General features: G+C 39.4%; 1 protein-coding gene across 2 annotated transcripts in view; it reads left to right on the top strand.

The window, feature by feature from the left end:
• KCNH5 (potassium voltage-gated channel subfamily H member 5) overlaps window positions 1–18,599 on the top strand; it is a 384,504-nt gene that overhangs the window by 309,287 nt on the left and 56,618 nt on the right. For both annotated transcript variants that reach the window (XM_012807979.1, XM_003794435.1), the window contains exon 9: window positions 1,095–1,347. In XM_012807979.1, coding sequence (XP_012663433.1) covers window positions 1,095–1,347 — 253 coding nt within the window. The remainder of the gene's footprint in view (window positions 1–1,094; window positions 1,348–18,599) is intronic.

Here is an 18,599-nt window from a genome sequence, read left to right as displayed (position 1 = left end):
AAGCCTGGGTAATTTTTTAAAGCTGAAAATGCAATTAGTAGTGGAGAGAAAAGTCTTAATATTAAAATATTATACAATATAACTTAATGGGATAAAATCAATTTAGCTTTAGCTTGGAGGGATTGAAATCCTATCAAAGAAAAAATGTTTCTGATTGTAAGTAATAGTTTACCAAAGCAGTTGGAAGAGGAATCCAAATGAGTGTGCACTTGCATTTTTAAAGTGGGTGGTCCTGAATTGTTCTATCACGGTTGGCTTGATGATGTTCTGATTAAATATGACGGTCTCGTCCATTTTCACCTGGGTTTTTAATTGCCCTGTCAAAAAACTACATCCAGTAAAACTGTCTACCTCTTGCTCTCTAAGAACACTGTCCCCATTTGCTTTCTTTTCTAAAGCTTGAATTTCTCCCTCAGCATCTTGAAGAGTCCAAGACTGGAATGAGCAAGGATAGCCCTTCACAGGGATAGGCCCACTTTGCCAGCACTGACATTTTCAGTTGCCAGAGTCTTGCAAAAGGGCCGTGAATACCCTTTTTCTTCCCTGGATGTGAACTCATTTGTAGAAGCAAACTCTCTCAGAGTGGAGCTGTATTTACAGTGCCGACATGTTGCCAGGGTGCTCTGGTTGACTTTGTTTTCTTATAGCTGGCTAATATGAATTGACCTTTGATAAGGACTAAAGTTCATAGTCCTGACTTTTGATTTAGTTATGACAAAAATTGAAACATCTGGTAGTCTCGAATGAATGTTAATATTCTATTTTAGTTGCTTCTTTGACAAAATGATTTTTACTGTTTTTCTGGCACTGTTTCTGACCTCCTCAAGATTGCGTTCTATGGGGAGAGCCACACTGTTCTCAAAGCATTTATTACATGGTGCTGGGTTGTAATTGGCATGTGCTCCTCAGCTCATCTCATGAGATTATCACCTCCTGGAGCGCTGAGCAGTGTCTCGTCAACTTTGCCTTGCTGGCACCCAGCACAGTCTGTGGCACACCTGGTCATGGTCTGTAACTGTGTGTTGGACTTTCCCCCACCCTGAAGTGGCCCTTTCCTCTTCCCTTTTCACTAACACATCTCTTACTTTCTTTAGGTCCTTTCCATCTGTCCCAAGGATATGAGAGCTGATATCTGTGTTCACCTAAACCGGAAGGTTTTTAATGAACATCCTGCCTTTCGACTGGCCAGCGATGGGTGTCTGCGCGCCTTGGCGGTAGAGTTCCAGACCATTCACTGTGCCCCCGGGGACCTCATTTACCACGCTGGAGAGAGCGTGGATGCCCTGTGCTTTGTGGTGTCAGGATCCTTAGAAGTCATCCAGGATGATGAGGTGGTGGCTATTTTAGGTACTGTGAACTTTCTTAATGTAGTAGCAAATGCCTTACGGTTTTAGAGATTTTGCTTCTTGGGTTTCTAAAGAGAAAATTCCTTTGGTAACTTTGGAAATGGGGTCACTAATGAGATGATGAGTCATAGTTAATAATTCTACTTAAGCAAAGAACATTAGTATTGGTCACAGCTGAGTGAGGGTTTGAGTAAACTCTCTTTGGCAATAGTAAGACAGTGCCTTTTAGACTAAAGCTGGGCCCAGCCTAAGGTCCCTTGTACAATACACATCCGTTGTTACGTGTGAAAGGGGCTTGTGTCAGGTTAGTAACCTGGGATTTTAGTCTCAGAGGGGTGACAGGCCGAGGTGTGTAGTTCAACCCTTCCCTTTGAAGAGGAGACAAGTGAAGCCTGGAACATGTACTGACGGACCTGACTAGTGAGTAAACAAGTGAGGGTTTGACACAGACCATCTTACCCCAAGTCTTTCTGCCTCATCACAGTGGATAAGCAGTGTGCTGAAAATTACACCATTCCAGTGATGACAATGTAAGTGAATTAAATTGAGGTTTATAAAGCTGATTCTATCCACCCATATTTGTAAATCAGAAAAATTATTTGGCTAATAATAAATTCACTCTAAAAGACCAAGTAGGTAGTTGTACTAATAACAATTCCAACAACCAAAAAGGTAGTGACAGTAGATGTAATGGATAAAATTTACAACGTTTGCATATTTAAGGACAGGATAAGACATACCTTGGTAAAAAAAATTATCGAATGACCTTTTAGATCATTTTCTGCTCATGTATCTGTAGCAGGTTTATGAAATCCGTGTAGATATAGGAGGAGACAATAATGAGGTCAGAGGAGAATCATCCCTTGTTTTTTATCAGATAAAATAAGTTAGAATTGCAGGATGTCAACTTTATTTTGATAGCATTTTTCATGGCTTGTGTCTCATGAAAAATGAGCTCAATTTTTAAACTATTGGATTTTTAGCTACCGAGGTCAACCTACTATAGCTTGAATGCCACTTATTCTTATAAATAAAAGATTGACTGATGGATTTTAGAAGCTGCAAAAGCAAAGTCCAACACGAAAGTGAAAAACTGATTTCAAAAATCACCATTACTTGAAAAAGACAGAAGAGACAGTTGAGAAGAAATAACCTTTCATAGGGAAGCAAATTCCACAAAAATTTTAGTTATAGAAAATGCTTTAGGGTTGCAATGACTGACCCCCACTCCCCCCCCCCACACACACATTGTTGTCTTTCTTTGTTTACAAATAATATTACAGTTAAAGTTAAATTTCTTCTAGGAACAATTTATATATGTGTATTTTTTTTTTTTTTTTTTTTTTTTGGCAAGAAAAAATCCTGACTCTGTAGAGTCAGTGGTGGGGTGTGCTCACTGCCTGCGTGTCTGTCTGCTTTGTTTACTCGAGTATAAAGGAGTTAAATGTAATCCTTCATAAAAGGGGCACCTTTCACCAGCATCTATCCACACAACAAACGTTCTTGTTTGCTTAAAGAAGCTGAAATACACAAGCCCCCAGACAGATGGACTTTCATTTCCTGAGAATGTCAATAGCAGGCGGGAAAAGCAAATATTGCCTGAGTCACCTGGAAATGAGGACCTTTGTGATAAATCATCTCAGCTATAGGCCCACTGTCTTTTGCTTTGCCCCGTTTTCTACGTTGTAGCTTCACCTCTGTAGCTCCTTTTCTGAAGGAAGGTTGCAGAGAGCCCTGGGTAGACTGCCTCTGGGCTGGGCCTGACAAAATGGAATCATTTGCTCAGTGAGACAGGCAAAAATGCATTTTCCTTTCATTTTAAAATAAAGTGGTAACTGCTTTTGCCCAGTGACACAGTAAAAATGAACACAGAGCCCCTGGGGATGGGACCGGTCTCCTCATATATCTGTCACATTTTATTATTCTGAGTGTGTGCTTTCCCTTCTCCCTTTTTCAAAAATCTTGGGATTCAGAGATTTTTCATATCTTGGTTTAATGAGTCAAATTATACAGATGGGTCTCTGGCTACTTCTCTTTTTTCCTCTAAAAAAAGACTAGTTCAGCCAAAAGGCAATCAAGTTCAGATTGTTGTGCTCGTTGTTTGGCCTTAAAGACGCCTTAGCAATGATTTAAGACAGGAGGAGGGAAGTGGCCCCTGGCCAGTGTCCCAGCTGACACCTTACGACTGCCCCGTTTTTTCTTGTCCTCCTTTTTGGTTGTTCTGCCTCTTCTGTGCATTTCTTGGCAGCTGGATTTTGAAATAATAGCAGGCTTAAAAACAGTTGCAAAACTTATTAGGATATCACGTGTTCTCTGTACACCCGTGCACAGACACCTGTGTGTGCTGCTTTACTGAGCAAGTTGATTGGGTTGTCTATGCATATCTTTACAGGTTTTTCTTTTTGTCCTTAAATCTTACTGCTCACATGTTTATTCATCTCCTCGCATCTCGTACCTTTTTGGCAGTGAAATGCACCCCTCTTTATCATTTTTAATGATTTTTGCCTTGAATCTTGGAAGCGTCACAGAGAAACAGAATTCCAGCTTCCTTTGCAGCTGAAGACACCTTGAGATAATGGGAACTTGCCTAAGTCAGTAGCACAGGCACAAATGCGCAGAGCCTGCTGTCTCTGACACGGTTTGTGTGCCAGTTGAGAGGTAGAGAAGGGAGGTTACTTCAGAATTAATTAGAATCTCTGAATCCCCAAACGGGCGCGGTTTCATTCTTTTGGATCCCAGCCTCTAACCAGTCTCTGGATAGGTACGCAATTCTTCAGTGTGTCCAAGTGCTAAGGAGTTTAATGAATAAGTTCTGAAGCGGAACTAATTAATAGCAATACAAAAAAATGTAGTCAACAAATAGCCTCCTCCTTTAACACTGTAGGAGGCTTCGAAGCAGTTTTCTAAAAAGGGCATCTGAATATAATTGCAGCTCTTGTCTTTTTCCAGTTTGAAGTTCTTTCAGTTCTCACACCTCCACCTTTCTGACCTTCCCACTTTTTATAAAACACAAAGAATTCCAAATTAAGTTCATGATGCATGCATAATATTTTATAATCTTTACTGTCTTACTACTTTTTAGTTCCTACCCTATAATTACTCAATGTGAATAGATTTATTGGAATGGCTGAAATAGCCAGGTTACTTTTAAATATCTTGACAAGTATATTGTAGCTTTCCGAGACTACAGAAATGGCATTTCTCCACTAATAGACGTTGCTTCTAAGACATTTGTTTTCTTATATTCACATTCTCTTATATTCACTTTTCTCTGTTTAGTGACTGTTAGAATCATAGGGTAAGAGTTACTAAACTAAGACAATCTCTACGTCTTTTAATTGCAACTTCGGTTCTCAAGACAACCGTGCATATTTATGTAGGGATTGAATGGAGGGGTTAAATATTTTGTGGGGTAGCAGGAAAAGGGTATAAAGAAAAAAGAATTAAATGAATTTAATAATATAAGAAAAACAGTTCTCAGCACTTGGATGAAGATTCTTTTTTAATTAAAATGGGTTATTTAAAATCCACCTCTTTTAAACATTTGTATAAATCATGATTCTCAAAATTCGAAATCTGCTTCTGATTTTTATTCCAAAAGAAGGAAAAAACCTAAGATGTGAATGAATATTTTATTATTTTGAGAATCTGTGAAAATACAACATCTCTGCTATAGTTGAGGTTTTTTCCTGTATACTTGTTATTGGAAGCCAAGTACTTCACACTAAATCTTTCCAGGGACTTTTCCCAAGCTCCAGAAATTTGTTTTCTTTTGCATCCACATTTCTGTGTTTTTAGACACTGAACTGTGATACATGTTGGTTTGTTCAACATATAATAATGAGCTTAGTTAATTCAGATATTTTTGTAGAGAGCAAACCAGTTGTTTGCTGAAAAAGAAATGCATGCTTGTCTTGTTTTAAACATTTTAGGTAGTTATTATGCTATCATTTATCTGTGGTTAAAATTACATACCATTAGAATTCCTTAACTAGCATATTGTTTTTTAAATAAAATATATGTCTTTACAATCCTGGTACTTTAGACACAACCTCAAACCCTGTCCCCATACCCTTCAAAATGATTTCCTTTATTCTTTTTTTTTTTTTTTTTACACTTTGCTCAAATAGGAAAACTCAAAGTACCTATGTGGATACCCATCATTTTGCATTTTAAAACTGCTCAGCTGTTTATTTTAAAAGGTCCCCCCAAATCTGACCAACTGCTCTGTTAGCTGCACAGGGGCTGTGGGTCCTGCTTGGTTTTTTTTTTTTTTTTTTTTTTTTAAAATTCTTCATCAAATATTTGTTTGTTTATTTATTTATTTATTGTTGGGGATTCCTAGAGGGTACAAGAAACCAGGTTACATGGATTGCGTTTGTTAGGGAAAGTCCCTCTTAACAATTGTGTCTTGCCCCCAAAAGGTGTGGTATACACCAAGACCCCACCCCCTCCCTCCTTCCCTCTCTCTGCTCTCCCCTTCCCCCACCCCCACTGTGTCATTAATTGTCATTAATTGTCCTCATATCAAAATTGAGCACATAGGATTCATGCTTCTCCATTCTTGTGATGCTTTACTAAGAATAATGTGTTTCACTTCCATTCAGGTTAATACAAAGGCTGAAAAGTCTCCATTTTTTAAAATGACTGAGTAGCATTCCATGGTATACATGTACCACAGCTTGTTAATCCATTCCTGGGTTGGTGGGCATTTAGGCTGGTTCCACATTTGGCAATTGTAAATTGAGCTGCAATAAGCAGTCTAGTGCAAGTGTCCTTATGATAAAAGGATTTTTTTCCTTCTTGAGTTCTTTGAGGGTTCTCCATACTTCCTTCCAAAAAGGTTGTATTAGTTTACAGTCCCACCAGCAGTGTAAAAGTGTTCCCTTCTCTCCACATCCACGCTAGCATCTGCAGCTGAGACTTTGTGATGTGGGCCGTTCTCACTGGGTTTAGGTGGTATCTCAGGGTGGTATTGATTTTCATTTCTCTGATAATTAGGGACCATGAGCATTTTTTCATGTTTGTTAGCCATTCATCTGCCTTCTTTAGAGTAGGTTCTATTCATGTCTCTTGCCCATTGATATGGGATTGTTGACTTTTTTCATGTGGATTAATTTGAGTTCTCTATAGATCCTAGTCATCAAGCATTTGTCTGATTCAAAATATGCAAATATCCTTTCCCATTGTGTAGATTGTCTGTTTGCTTTGGTTGTTGTCTCCTTAGCTGTACAGAAGCTTTTCAGTTTAATTAAGTCCCATTTGTTTATTTTTGTTGTTGTGGCAATTGCCACAGCAGTCATCTTCATGAAGTCTTTCCCCAGACCAATATCTTCCAGTGTTTTTCCTATGCTTTCTTTGAGGATTTTTATTGTTTTATGCCTTAAATTTAATTTTTGTGAGTGGGGAAAGGCATGGGTCCAGTTTCAGTCTTTTATGTGTCAATATCCAGTTCTCCCAGCACCATTTATTGAATAGGAAGTCTTTCCCCCAAGGTATGTTTTTGTTTGGTTTATCGAAGATGAGGTGGTTATAAGATGTTAGTTTCACTTCCTTGTTTTCTATTCGATTCCAAATGTCTATGTCTCTGTTTTTGTGCCAGTACCATGCTGTCTTGACCACTATGGCTTTGTGGTACAGCCTAAAATCTGGTATGGTGATGCCCCCAGCTTTGTATTTATTACTAAGAACTTCCTTAGCTATATGGGGTTTTTTTCTGGTTCCATACAAAACACAGAATCATTTTTTCCAAATCTTGGAAAAGGAGGTTGTTATCTTAATAGGGATGGCATTGAATAGGTAGATTGCTTTGGGAAGTATAGACATTTTAATAGTGTTGACTCGTCCCAGCCATGAGCATGGTATGTTCTTCCATTTGTTAATATCCTCTGCTGTTTCCTTTCTTAGGATTTTATAATTTTCTTTATAGAGGTCCCTCACCTCCTTTGTTAGGAATATTCCTAGGTATTTCATTTTCTTTGAAGCTATGGTGAAGGGAGTTGTGTCCTTAATTAGCCTCTCATCTTGGCTGTTATTGGCATATACAAAGGCTACTGACTTGTGCACATTGATTTTATAACCTGAGACATACTGTATTTTTTGATAACTTCCAGGAGTCTTGTGGTTGAGTCTTTGGGGTTCTCTGAGTATAAGATCAGCAAAGCAAGCAAAGAGGGAAAGTTTGACCTCCTCCACTCCCCTTTGGATGCCCTTTATTTCCTTGTCTTGCCTAATTGAATTGGCTGGAACTTCCAGCACTATGTTGAATAGTAATGGTGACAGAGGACAACCTTGTCTGGTTCCAGTTCAGAGAGGAAAAGCTTTCTGTTTTACTCCATTCAGTAAAATATTAGCTGTGAGTTTGTCACAGATAGCTTCAACCAGTTTCAGAAATGTGCCACGTATACCTATACTCTTCAGTGTTCTAATTAGAAAAGGATGCTGGGTTTCATCAAATGCTTTTTCTGCATCTATTGAGAGGATCACATGGCCTTTGTTTTGCTTCTGTTAATCCAGTGGATAATGTTTATGGACTTGCTTATGTTAAACCAGCCTTGCATCCCTGGGAGGAAACCTACTTGATCATGATTTTTTAATGATAAGTTGTAATCTATTGGCTAGGATTTTGTTGAGAATTTTTGCATCTATATTCATTAGTGAAACTCATCTGAAATGCTCCTTTTCAGTCGGGTCTTTTCCTGGTTTTGGTATCAGGGTGATCTTTGCTCTGTTGAACATGTTGGGGAAGAATCCTTCCTCCTCAATTTTTTGGAATAATTTCTGCAGTACGGAAATAATCTGTCCCTTTAAGGTTTGATAGAATTCTGGTGTGAAGCCATCCAGACCAGGACATTATTTTGTTGGAAGACTTTTTATTGTTTCTTTGATCTCAGGGTTTGAAATTGGTCTGTTCAGGAGCTCTATTTCTTCCTGGTTACTTCCAGGCAGAGGGTGTGATTCCAAAATATTGGTACATTTGCTTCACATTATCAAATTTCTGGGCGTAGAGTTTCTGGTAGTATTCAGAGATGATCTCTTGTATCTCTGTGGCATCAGTTGTAATTTCCCCTTTATCATTTCTGATTGAGGTTACTGGAGATTTTACTTTTCTATTTCTAGTGAGTCTGGCCAAAGGCTTATCTATTTTATTTCTTTTTCCTTTTTTTTTTTAATAGACTTTATTTTATTTATTTATTTATTTTTGGCCAGGGCTGTGTTTGAACCCACCACCTCTGGTACATGGGGCTGACACCCTACTCCTTGAGCCACAAGTGCTGCCCCTATTTTATTTATTTTTTCAAAAAATCAACTTGTTTCATTAATTTTCTGAATGATTGGGGTTTTTTTTCAATTTCATTGATCTCTGATTTAATTGTGGATATTTCTTTTCTTCTGTAGGGTTTAGGCTTAGATTGTTCTTCTTTTTCCAATTCCATAAGATGACTTGTGTGTTTGTTGATGCGCTCTCTTTCTGTTTTTCCAATGTAGGCATCTAAAGCAATAAATTTTCTCTCAAAACTGCTTGTGTAGTATCCCATAGGTTTTGGTAGCTTGTGTCTTCATTGTTGTTATACTCAGGGAAGTTAATGATTTCCTCTTTTATTTCTTCCTGCACCCAACTGTCATTCAACAGAAGGTTGTTTAATTTCCATGCCTTTGTGTGGGGTTGAACATTTTTGTTGGAGTTGAGTTCTACCTTTAGTGCCTAGTGGTCTGAGAAAATACAAGGTAGTATTTCAGTTATTTTGATTCTGTTGAGGTTTGTTTTGTGTCCTAAGGTAAGATCAATTTTGGAGAATGTACCATGAGGCAATGAGAAGAATGTATATTCTTTATCTTTGGGATGGAGTGTTCTATATGCATCTATCAAGCACACTTGTTCTAGGGTCTCATTTAAGTCCCTCATATCTTTGTTTAATTTCTGTTTAGAGGATCTGTCCAGCTTTGTAAGAGGAGTGTTAAAGTCCCCTGTTATTTTAGTGTTATAGGATATCATGTTGCTCAGACTGAGTAAGGTCTGTTTCAAGAATCTGGGAGCATAAATATTTAAATTGGGTGCATAAATATTTAGAATTGAAACATCTTTTTGTTGTATTTTTCCCAATTTTGACCAATATAAAGTGACCATCTTTGTCTTTTTTGACTTTAGTTGCTTTAAATCCACATGTATCCGAAAATAAGTTTGCAACTCCTCTTTTCTTGTAATTGTTGGAATTCTTGTAATTGTTGGAAAAGGGAACAATGGAAAGTATATTTGAACTAGAAAAATAAAGAAAAAAAAAAGAAAAGAAAAATCTATAGGGAAAATGTTGAAATTAAAAAACAAAAAGCAAAAAACAAAACCAAAAATAAATTACTGTATGTATCTTGCTGAATATTGACTGGGCAACAGATGATCTTCGGGGCTATGAGGTATTAATCACAATGCTGATACACCTGTACCAGATGGAGACTGGCGGCCTCTGCTGATTTCCCAAACCCCGCAGGGTGGAGAGCCTAAATCTCTCCTCAGCCCACTTAAAAGTCACTTTAAACTGCTAACCTTGGTTAAGCAGAAGCTTTCCCAGGAAAGCACTTGTTGCTGGGATCGCTCCTGAAGTGGCTGTCCACTCACCCAGTGTGCCAAAACCATCTCACTCCATGCCCCTGAGGGCTAAGGCTGTAAGGCGTCTTAGTCCCACCTTTAGGCTACTCAGTCACTAGATTACTGCCCAAGGTCTCCCACCTGATCCTCGCTCTGGGACCCTGAGGGCGGAGCTTGCCAGGGCAGTTCTCTCACAATGGCTCTAAACAGCCCACAGCATAACAGTATTAGCTCCGTCTGGCTCAGGAGCTCAGTCCGGGGCCCTAGACAATGCTTAAAGTCCTCCGTTCCCTTGCCCAATTTCTCCCACGGTATTTCAACTGAGTGCCAAGTCCAAAAAAACCAAAACAGGTCACAGGTAAGGGCTTTTCAGTTTGCAGTTTTACTGCTGCTGTACTCACAGCTGCCAGCGGGATTAGACACACAAACACTTGCCATTTCTCCACTGCTTTTGTCTTCCTCATGGGGTCCAGAAGTCTTTCTCTGACTCCCTGTGTCCCCTGAGGGATGTTTCTGGGAAGATCCCAACAGCCAGAGATGCCTGGAGTCTCCTCTCCCCAGACTCACTGTGACCAGTTGCAAGGAAGCTGTTACTCAGCTGCCATCTTGCTCCTCCTTCCTGTCTCGCTTATTTTATATATTTGGTATCTTTTCTAAAAATTTCAGATGTGCAGGTACAAATTATTAGGTTACATTGTTTGCGTTTGTTAGGTAATGTCCAAGTTATAGATACACTCTTCACCTCGGAGGCGTGCTACACATCCTTTCATTGTGCCCATTAGGTGAAAGCTTCACAGTCTCCCTCCCTTTCCCCTGGCCTGAACTGAGTTTTTCTCTTGTGTGGGGGTGTGGTTGTTTATCTGCTGGCTTCATGTTAGTATTGAGTACATTGGATACTTGCTTTTCTATCCTTGTGATACTTTACTAAGGAGAATGTTTTTCAACTCCGTCCAAGTTAATACAAAAGATGTAAAGTCTCCATCTTTTTTATGGCTGAATACTATTCCATGGTGTAGATGTGCCACAGTGTATTAATTCTTAGGCTGGTGGACACTCTTTTTTAATATTATTTTTAATGTTCCTTAGCACAACTGCTGCCACCCAGTAGACTTCCCTGCCACAGTCTCTCATCAGCTTCACCCTATGCTGTCCCACAGTAATCTTCCTAAGATATAGATTATTATGTCAGCTTCCTTCTTGGAGTTCCTACAATAACCTTCTAGCACCTCCAGGATAAAATGTAACTCCCAGCATGAACTATGCGGCCACTCACGTCCTGGTGCCTGTTCCCCTTTCCAGCTTGGGTTGTGTCATCGTCCTCCCTGCTTTCTTCAGTGGAAGAGCAGGAAGTGTCCTGAGATCTGGGCTCTCCTTCCTGGCCCGCATCTGCACACAGTGCACCCTGTGTAGAACCCTCTTCCCCCCAGGCCGGGCGTCTGTGCCTTGCCTCTTCATGCTCTTTTGTTTCTTCCTTCATTGTCCTCGGCTGCGTCAGATGCCACTCTTCTGGGCCTCCACTGCGCATGCCAGCACAGGGTTCACAGTCCCCCTTCTTTTTGTTTTTTACCTGCTGATCCTCCCCCTCAGGGGGAGCAGGGGAGGTATCTTGTTTGTTTCTGTCTCTCTGTCATCTGTGATAGGACCTTTCAGCCACTGTCTGGAGAGGTCTGTCCAGTGAGCCACGTTAGGTGGTGTCCCTCCATGTCCACGTGGGATTGTCCAGGGATGCCACGATGCAGGAGGGCTCAAGTCCTTTATATAAAATGGTGTGGTATTTACATACTACCATGCACATTCTCCAGTACATTTGAAATCATCTCTAGACTACTTATAATACCTAATATAAGAGGTTGTTATAATAGGTGGTTATAAATGGTTGTTATAATGTAAGGTGTAGAGCATACAGACAAGGAAACAAAAAGCCTGTATGTGTGTAGCACAGACACAGCCATCGTTTTATTTTTAGTATTTTCTATTTATGGTGGTTGAATCCACTAATGCAGAACCCACGGATATGGAGGGCCAACTGTATTTACTTTGTCATTTAGCTGTTTTCATAGTTGTCTCAGTTCTGAGTACCCATGAAAATGTTTCATCCTGTAGACATGCCTGCCATTTCCTCTGTGTTTTGTGTGAGGTACTGACTGCACTCCGTTTCTTTTCTGTCTAGATGCTTATAGTAAAATGTATTCCTGAAAAGCCTCTAGCTTTAGTTTAGATCAATCATGAGTAGAGGAAACGTTTTCCAGCTGCTAATTGGGCACTTTGAACAAAGAGAATAAGAAGGGCTAAAGTATGCCGAGGATCTCAGGCTACTCATAACTCTAATATGTTGTTCCTTTCTTGTTCTCTGTCAGGGATCCACAATACCAAGAAAAAATCTAACTTATGGAGGGAGACTTTAAATTGCACCACTAAAGGAATTGAGGTTTGATTCCGAAAAGTGGCATTGCTGTTATGCCACTATTATGAATGGCTCTATAAGTCTGAATTAATTTTATTAGGAAATAAACATTTAAGAATTAAAAAGGACTTAGAGAAAGAAAAAGCATAACTGTAGTTATTAAATGAGTTCCCCCATACTTAAGTAAAACATAAAGTCCCCAGACACGTTTTGATTTTAATATTTCTTATCAAAATCTTTAAAGTATATTTTAAAGAATATACCCAGGCCTCTTTGAAAGTCTGATTTAAAATATGAATAATCATTTATGGAGTGCCTGTTATTTTACAAAACATTATTCCATCAGATCTTTTAACTAACTCTGGGAACAAAGTTATTACTGCAGTCAAGTTATACAGATGATGAAACTAAAACTCTAGTACCAGGGGGCTGACCCCAGGTCACAGCTACTCAGTAAGTTAACTACAGATTTGTCCAACACTATGCACCACACAAAATGTTTTATTCAATAGGAATTTTGAAATTATAGTACAACTATTTGTTTAATATTCATAGAAAATAGAGTGTCTATCTTACCTTTACTAATTTGCTGCTTTTTATTAGAAAACAGAATTCTCTAACACTACTAAGAATTAAGTACCATAACCATGGTTATGTATTATAAAAACCCTTCACCAAACATTACCCCGGGGAAGTATGAGCTGCTTAAATCAGCTTCTAAGTATTTAAAATATGATTCTCCTCCAAGTGACAGGTTTGCCTGTTTAGGACTGGGGAGAACTGGGCCCAGAGTGTGGTCCTTATGAGTTCTTAGAACACAGGGTGGAGATGTTAAGTTCTACTTACACCATCTGTCTGGGTAATGGACAAGTTCAGTCTACTGAGCTGGTGGACATTAAAGTGGAAATGACGCTTGGGTGACTGATCTGAGATTGCAGGGAGGCTGTGGCCTTGGCAGCACCTTACAGGAGGAAGTGAAGTCTCCTCTCTTAGAGTAGGTGCTGGCCTGTGACTCCTGGGGGTCCTTACCAGGGACTCCTGCCCCCCCCCCCGAGTGTTGAGGGGCAACTGCTCAGCCTGTTTTCCTCTTCACTCTTTGGTTTCCTTTTTCTTTTTACTTCTTTTTTTTTCCTTTTTGAGACAGTCTCAGCATTATCAGCCCTAGCACACAGCAACCTCAAACTCCTGGGTTCAAGTAGTCCTCCGGTCTCAGCCTTGCAAGTAGCTGGGATAGAAGCCCCCACCACCACACCTGGCCAGATTCTCTAGTTTTAGTAGAGAGGGAGTCTCACTGTTGCTCAGGCTGATCTTGAATTCCTGGGCTTCTTTCCACCTTGCCCTCCCAGAGTGCTAGGATAAAGGCATGAGCCCCACGTCCAGCCACTCTTGTTTTCTGAGGTCATTACATCACTCCTGCATCTTCCTCGCCTGATTACAGCTTCCTGCACTTGAGGGCTTTGTTCCCACTCAGCTTCCCTGCCCTTCTTCCTCCTAGTCAAGCCCAAGGTTATTTTGTCTTCAGGGAACCGAAAAGTTAACTGATTATGAGTTGAATAAGTGGCTTCTGCTTTGTCATGTAAGGTTAGAGCTAGTCTGTGGTGGGTGTTGGTTTATCTGCTGAACAATGCCATTGAGAATTTAGAGTTGACTCTTCTGCGTGGGTTGAGGGAGCTGCACTGGGGAGCAGGTGCACAGCAAAATTGCCTGAGTAGATTTTTTAAAAAAACTAAAGCAGACTTAGACTATCTCAGAATGCAAATGCATAACCTAATGACATTTTATAAAGCGCAAACCTAACCATTACGCAGGTCTAGGAATAGAACTTGAGTCCCCTCTCCACTCCCAGAAGCACTAGGTTTAGTTTGCTTATTTCAAAGTTTGATAATTCTTTAAAATATTTCTTCCAGTTATCCCTCTATACCACTGTTTTTCTTACAACAACCTGCTGATGAACTTGGGCCATTTGCCCTACAAAGTTCCCACAGTCTGGATTTTGCTGATTGAATACTCACTGCATTTCATCAGGGTCTTCCACCCCTCTGTATTTCCTACAAATTAGCAACTGGGTCCAGAGGCGGGAGGGACTCAGGTTCAATCCCCCTGGCAAGACCGTAGATGGGGCTGTGTTCTCCCCTTGGGAGCCACTTGATGTCCGCTGGAACCCTTTCCGTAGTGTTAACAGCCATCGATCCTCAGTGCCTAGATCCATCAGTCCATTGACAGGTGCAAATGAAGATCTTCTAATTTTGTATTTCTGTTTGTTTGCTGGTTAAAATGATTTATGGAGCTGCTGCTTCTACTGTTTGGTTTCCCAGGGTACATTTCACATAGGGAAGGCAAAATCGATGCTAAAGCACTCTCCCATTACCTACCAATTTTTAAGATAATTAATTGGCCTCTTATCCTCTGAAGTTTCTCAGAACATTTTTAAAAATTATCTTTGTGTAGTAATGGATTTAAATAAACTTGATGAGTTTCAATGCATTGAAATTTCCCTTATCACAGTACAACTTTTCCTATCTTGGCCAGTGGGAGCCCCTCTGGTTTGGCTTTTGTGCCCTTTTGTGTCATCTCCTTTGAAGCTTCCTCATTATGTCGTGTGTCTGGACGCTCATGTTCTTTCCTGTAGGAGCTCTAGTTTATTTTAATGGGAAATAATAGTTCAAGTTCATAATCTGGGCCCTAAAGATGCTTATTGCTCCTGGTTCATCTTTGTTTCTTGGCTCTTTTAATGGACAAAATTAGGTTAAGAAAATACATAAGCATGTGTACTTACATGTGTATATACCAATAAAATTTATGAAATCAAACAAATATATTTAGGCAAAAATCTGTACTAGAGGGTTTTATTATGGCTTTTATATTACATCTTTGTCTACTTTCTTCCACACTAAGAATGCTGGAATATTTTCATAAATGAAATTGCTTTATGCCACATTGCAAATAGTACTACTACTGCTAACACCATAATAATACGGTTGCCATCACCAGTATAGTTACAGAAAATGAATAAAAGGATCTTTACAAATGCGTGTCCCCTTGCCCCGTACCATTATTTTTAATAGTTGTACCCTCTCTACATGGTCAGAGCATGTTGTAGTCATTACATACCATACCCTCTGGCTTTGGGTCATTTAGTCTAATTTCTACAGGTAGCTATGTTGTTAGTGCTACCTCTCATCTTTATGTGATTGTCTGTTTAGGTATGTAATGGTCCAAAGCAAACTAAGCAAACCAAGAAATTCCTTAGGAAGGATCCTTCAGATGGATGCTATTCCCCAAGTCCTCCTAAGTTGGTGATGGAGTTTGTGCCCATGGTACTTGGAAATCAGCTTTGCTGAATATGAGATTTGGGGCTCACATCTCTTTCCTAGGGTAGCTCCCTTTATGCAGATCAGTAGACAAATCACTGAGCTTTAGTTTTCTGCCACCACATCTTTCATCCTTTACACCTCTTTACGTTTGTCCTCACTGGTTTCACTCCTGACAGAGTGCTGAGTGAGGAGAAGCCATGTGCTCGGTCTGTAATCTGGCAGTATTTATGTTAGTGTATGAAAGAGCGGTTAAATACTCTTGCTACAGATCATCTTTCCACTCTTCATACTGTCCTTAGTTCTTCTAGTAAAGCCCCAGACAAGCCATGACTTTCCTTACTTGAGACACTGTTAGTGGTTCTCTCTTTAAACAGGCTTAAGTAGAGCCCGTTGCACGGCATCCAAGGCTCTCAGTTCTCACTGCTCAGTCCTGGCTGGGTCTCCAGACTTGGCCTCTCCAGATGAACTATAGCTTCCCAAGGTTGGGCTCCACACTGGATCATGGTCTCACTGTCCTCTCGGCCTTAAATGCTGACTGTCCCCTTGCAGCCTCAGTTAGGATTAAACTCAAAACAGTATTTTCGTTGTGAGGGCTTTCCTAGATCCCCAACATTTTTTCTTCTGTGTTTTCCCATTTTGGTCCCATCAGCACATATTTTATTTTTCCTGTTTTGGTAACTGATCGTTTATTTTTCCATTCCTCTCTTACTCACAAAGGCACAGACTTCTTGAGGGCCAGATTTCTACTTCCTGCCTCTCTCTGTTCCCCCACGGCACAAAGCACATGCTTCACTCTTTAAAACAGTTTTATTGAAAGCTCATATTCTTGTGTTAAGACATTTATACTCTATACTTAATAGATCCGACATGTAATTATAAGTAAACGAGATGAAGTATATATTAACCAATGCGATAATAAGCATCCCTAATTCTGTATGAAATCAGCACATTGTATCTCATAAATGCATTAATGTATGCATGATCTATGTGTTTATCACTTAATTTAGAAAAAAAAGACAGCTCATATTCTTTCCTATAGGAGCTCTGGTTTATTTTAATGGGAAATAATAGTTCAGATTCATAATCTGGGCCTTAAAGGTTGGGCTCAACATTGGATCATGCTCCCACCATCCTCTTGGGGGCAAGATTGATATGCAGAGACCTACCATATTTCGTGTGTGCCCCTCAATGAGTTTGGACATAGGAAAACTCTCATGATACCATCACTACTGTCAAGAAAATAGGTACAATACCTTCCATAGTTTCATAGGATTTTTTTTCTCCCTTGGTTAGAAAACTTAACACGAGAGCTACCTGCTCAACAAAGTTCATGGTGCCATGTTGTTAACTGTAGGCTCTATGTGTACAGCAGATACTGAGAATTATTCATCTAAGGTAACTGAAAAGGTATGACCACTGGACAGCTCCCCGTTTCTCCCATTCCCCAAGCCCTGGCAGCCATTTTGTTGCTTCCATGAGTCAGACTGTTACGGAAATTTCATCCTGTACAGTTACCCAGCATTTGTCCTTCTGTGGTTGGTTATTTTATCTGGCTTAGTGCCCTCCAGGTCCACCCCCATTGTTGCAACATAGCAAGATTTTCTCTCTTTTTTTTTAGGCTGAATACTATTGTCTTGTATGCTTATATCACCTTTTCTTTATCCATTCAACACGTGGGTTGTTTCCATGTCTTCCTGTTTCAAATAAAGCTGCACTGAACATGGGATATCTAAGATTCTGATTTTAGTTCTTTTCTGTATATATCCATAGTGGGAATACTGGATCAGGCTAGAGCAAGGGTTAAAGTTAGGAACTCAGATCCATTTGCTGAATAATGTCAGAAGACAGACATTACTTCTCCCACTGGATAGATGCAAAATTGTAAAACTTGGTTGTAATATGAATATATATGGTAGTTACAACTCTAAATGCTTCCTTGGAAAAAGAAAGCTGAAGAATTTCAAGATGTAACTGATTTCCATTAGTATTTTACTTGGATCTTTTTTATACTATGCTATTGCCTTTCATGATTTAGGCATATTCATGTTTTTATATGTAATTGATTTGAACACTAATATTACAAAACTCAGGATTATCAGCCTGTTTACTTCTTATCATTTCTTATACTTCCTTAAAGGTAGCTTCTTACTAATATTAGGATACTTTCCATTTTTTCTTTTTCTTTTTTAAATTTTTATTATTTATTTATTTATTTAAATTATTTTTCATTAAATCATAACATTGTATATTGATGCATTTGTGAGGTTCAGGGCACTGCTTCCATATACAATATGAAATGCTTACATTGATCTAAGTAACACATCCAACACAATTATACACATTTCTCAATAGTTTTGAAATGTACCATAGCATCATGCACATTAGGTGAGGTCCTCCCAAATACCTTTCCTCCACCCACATTCCCCTCTCCCCTCGGCTCTCTCTCCTCTTCCCTTCTACTTTCTGGACTATAGTTATGTTTTACCATTTGTATGAGTGGTGTGATTATATATTGATTTCATAGTAGTATTGAGTACATTGGATACTTTGTTTTCTATTCTTGAGATACTTTACTAAGAAGAATATGTTCCAGTTCCATCCAGGTAAACATAAAAGATGTGAAGTCTCCATCTTTTTGTGGCTGCATAGTATTCCATAGTGTACATATACCACAATTTGTTGATCCATTCATGGGTGGATGGGCACCTAGACTGTTTCCATGTCTTGGTTATTATGAATTGGGCTGCAATAAACATTCTGGTGTAAATGTCTTTGTTGTAAAAAGATTATTGATCATCAGGGTATATACCTAGTAGAGGAATTGCAGGATCAAACGGTAGGTCTACTTTTAGTTCCTTGAGTGTTCTCCAAACTTCTTTCCCAAAAGGTTGTATTAGCTTGCATTCCCACCAGCAGTGTAGAAGTGTTACCTTCTCTCCACATCCACACCA

Source organism: Otolemur garnettii, unplaced genomic scaffold (assembly GCF_000181295.1).
Source record: "Otolemur garnettii isolate 467f Iridium unplaced genomic scaffold, OtoGar3 scaffold00081, whole genome shotgun sequence".
In the NCBI taxonomy this organism is placed as follows: domain Eukaryota; kingdom Metazoa; phylum Chordata; class Mammalia; order Primates; family Galagidae; genus Otolemur; species Otolemur garnettii.
This window is presented reverse-complemented; position numbering and strand designations above follow the sequence as displayed.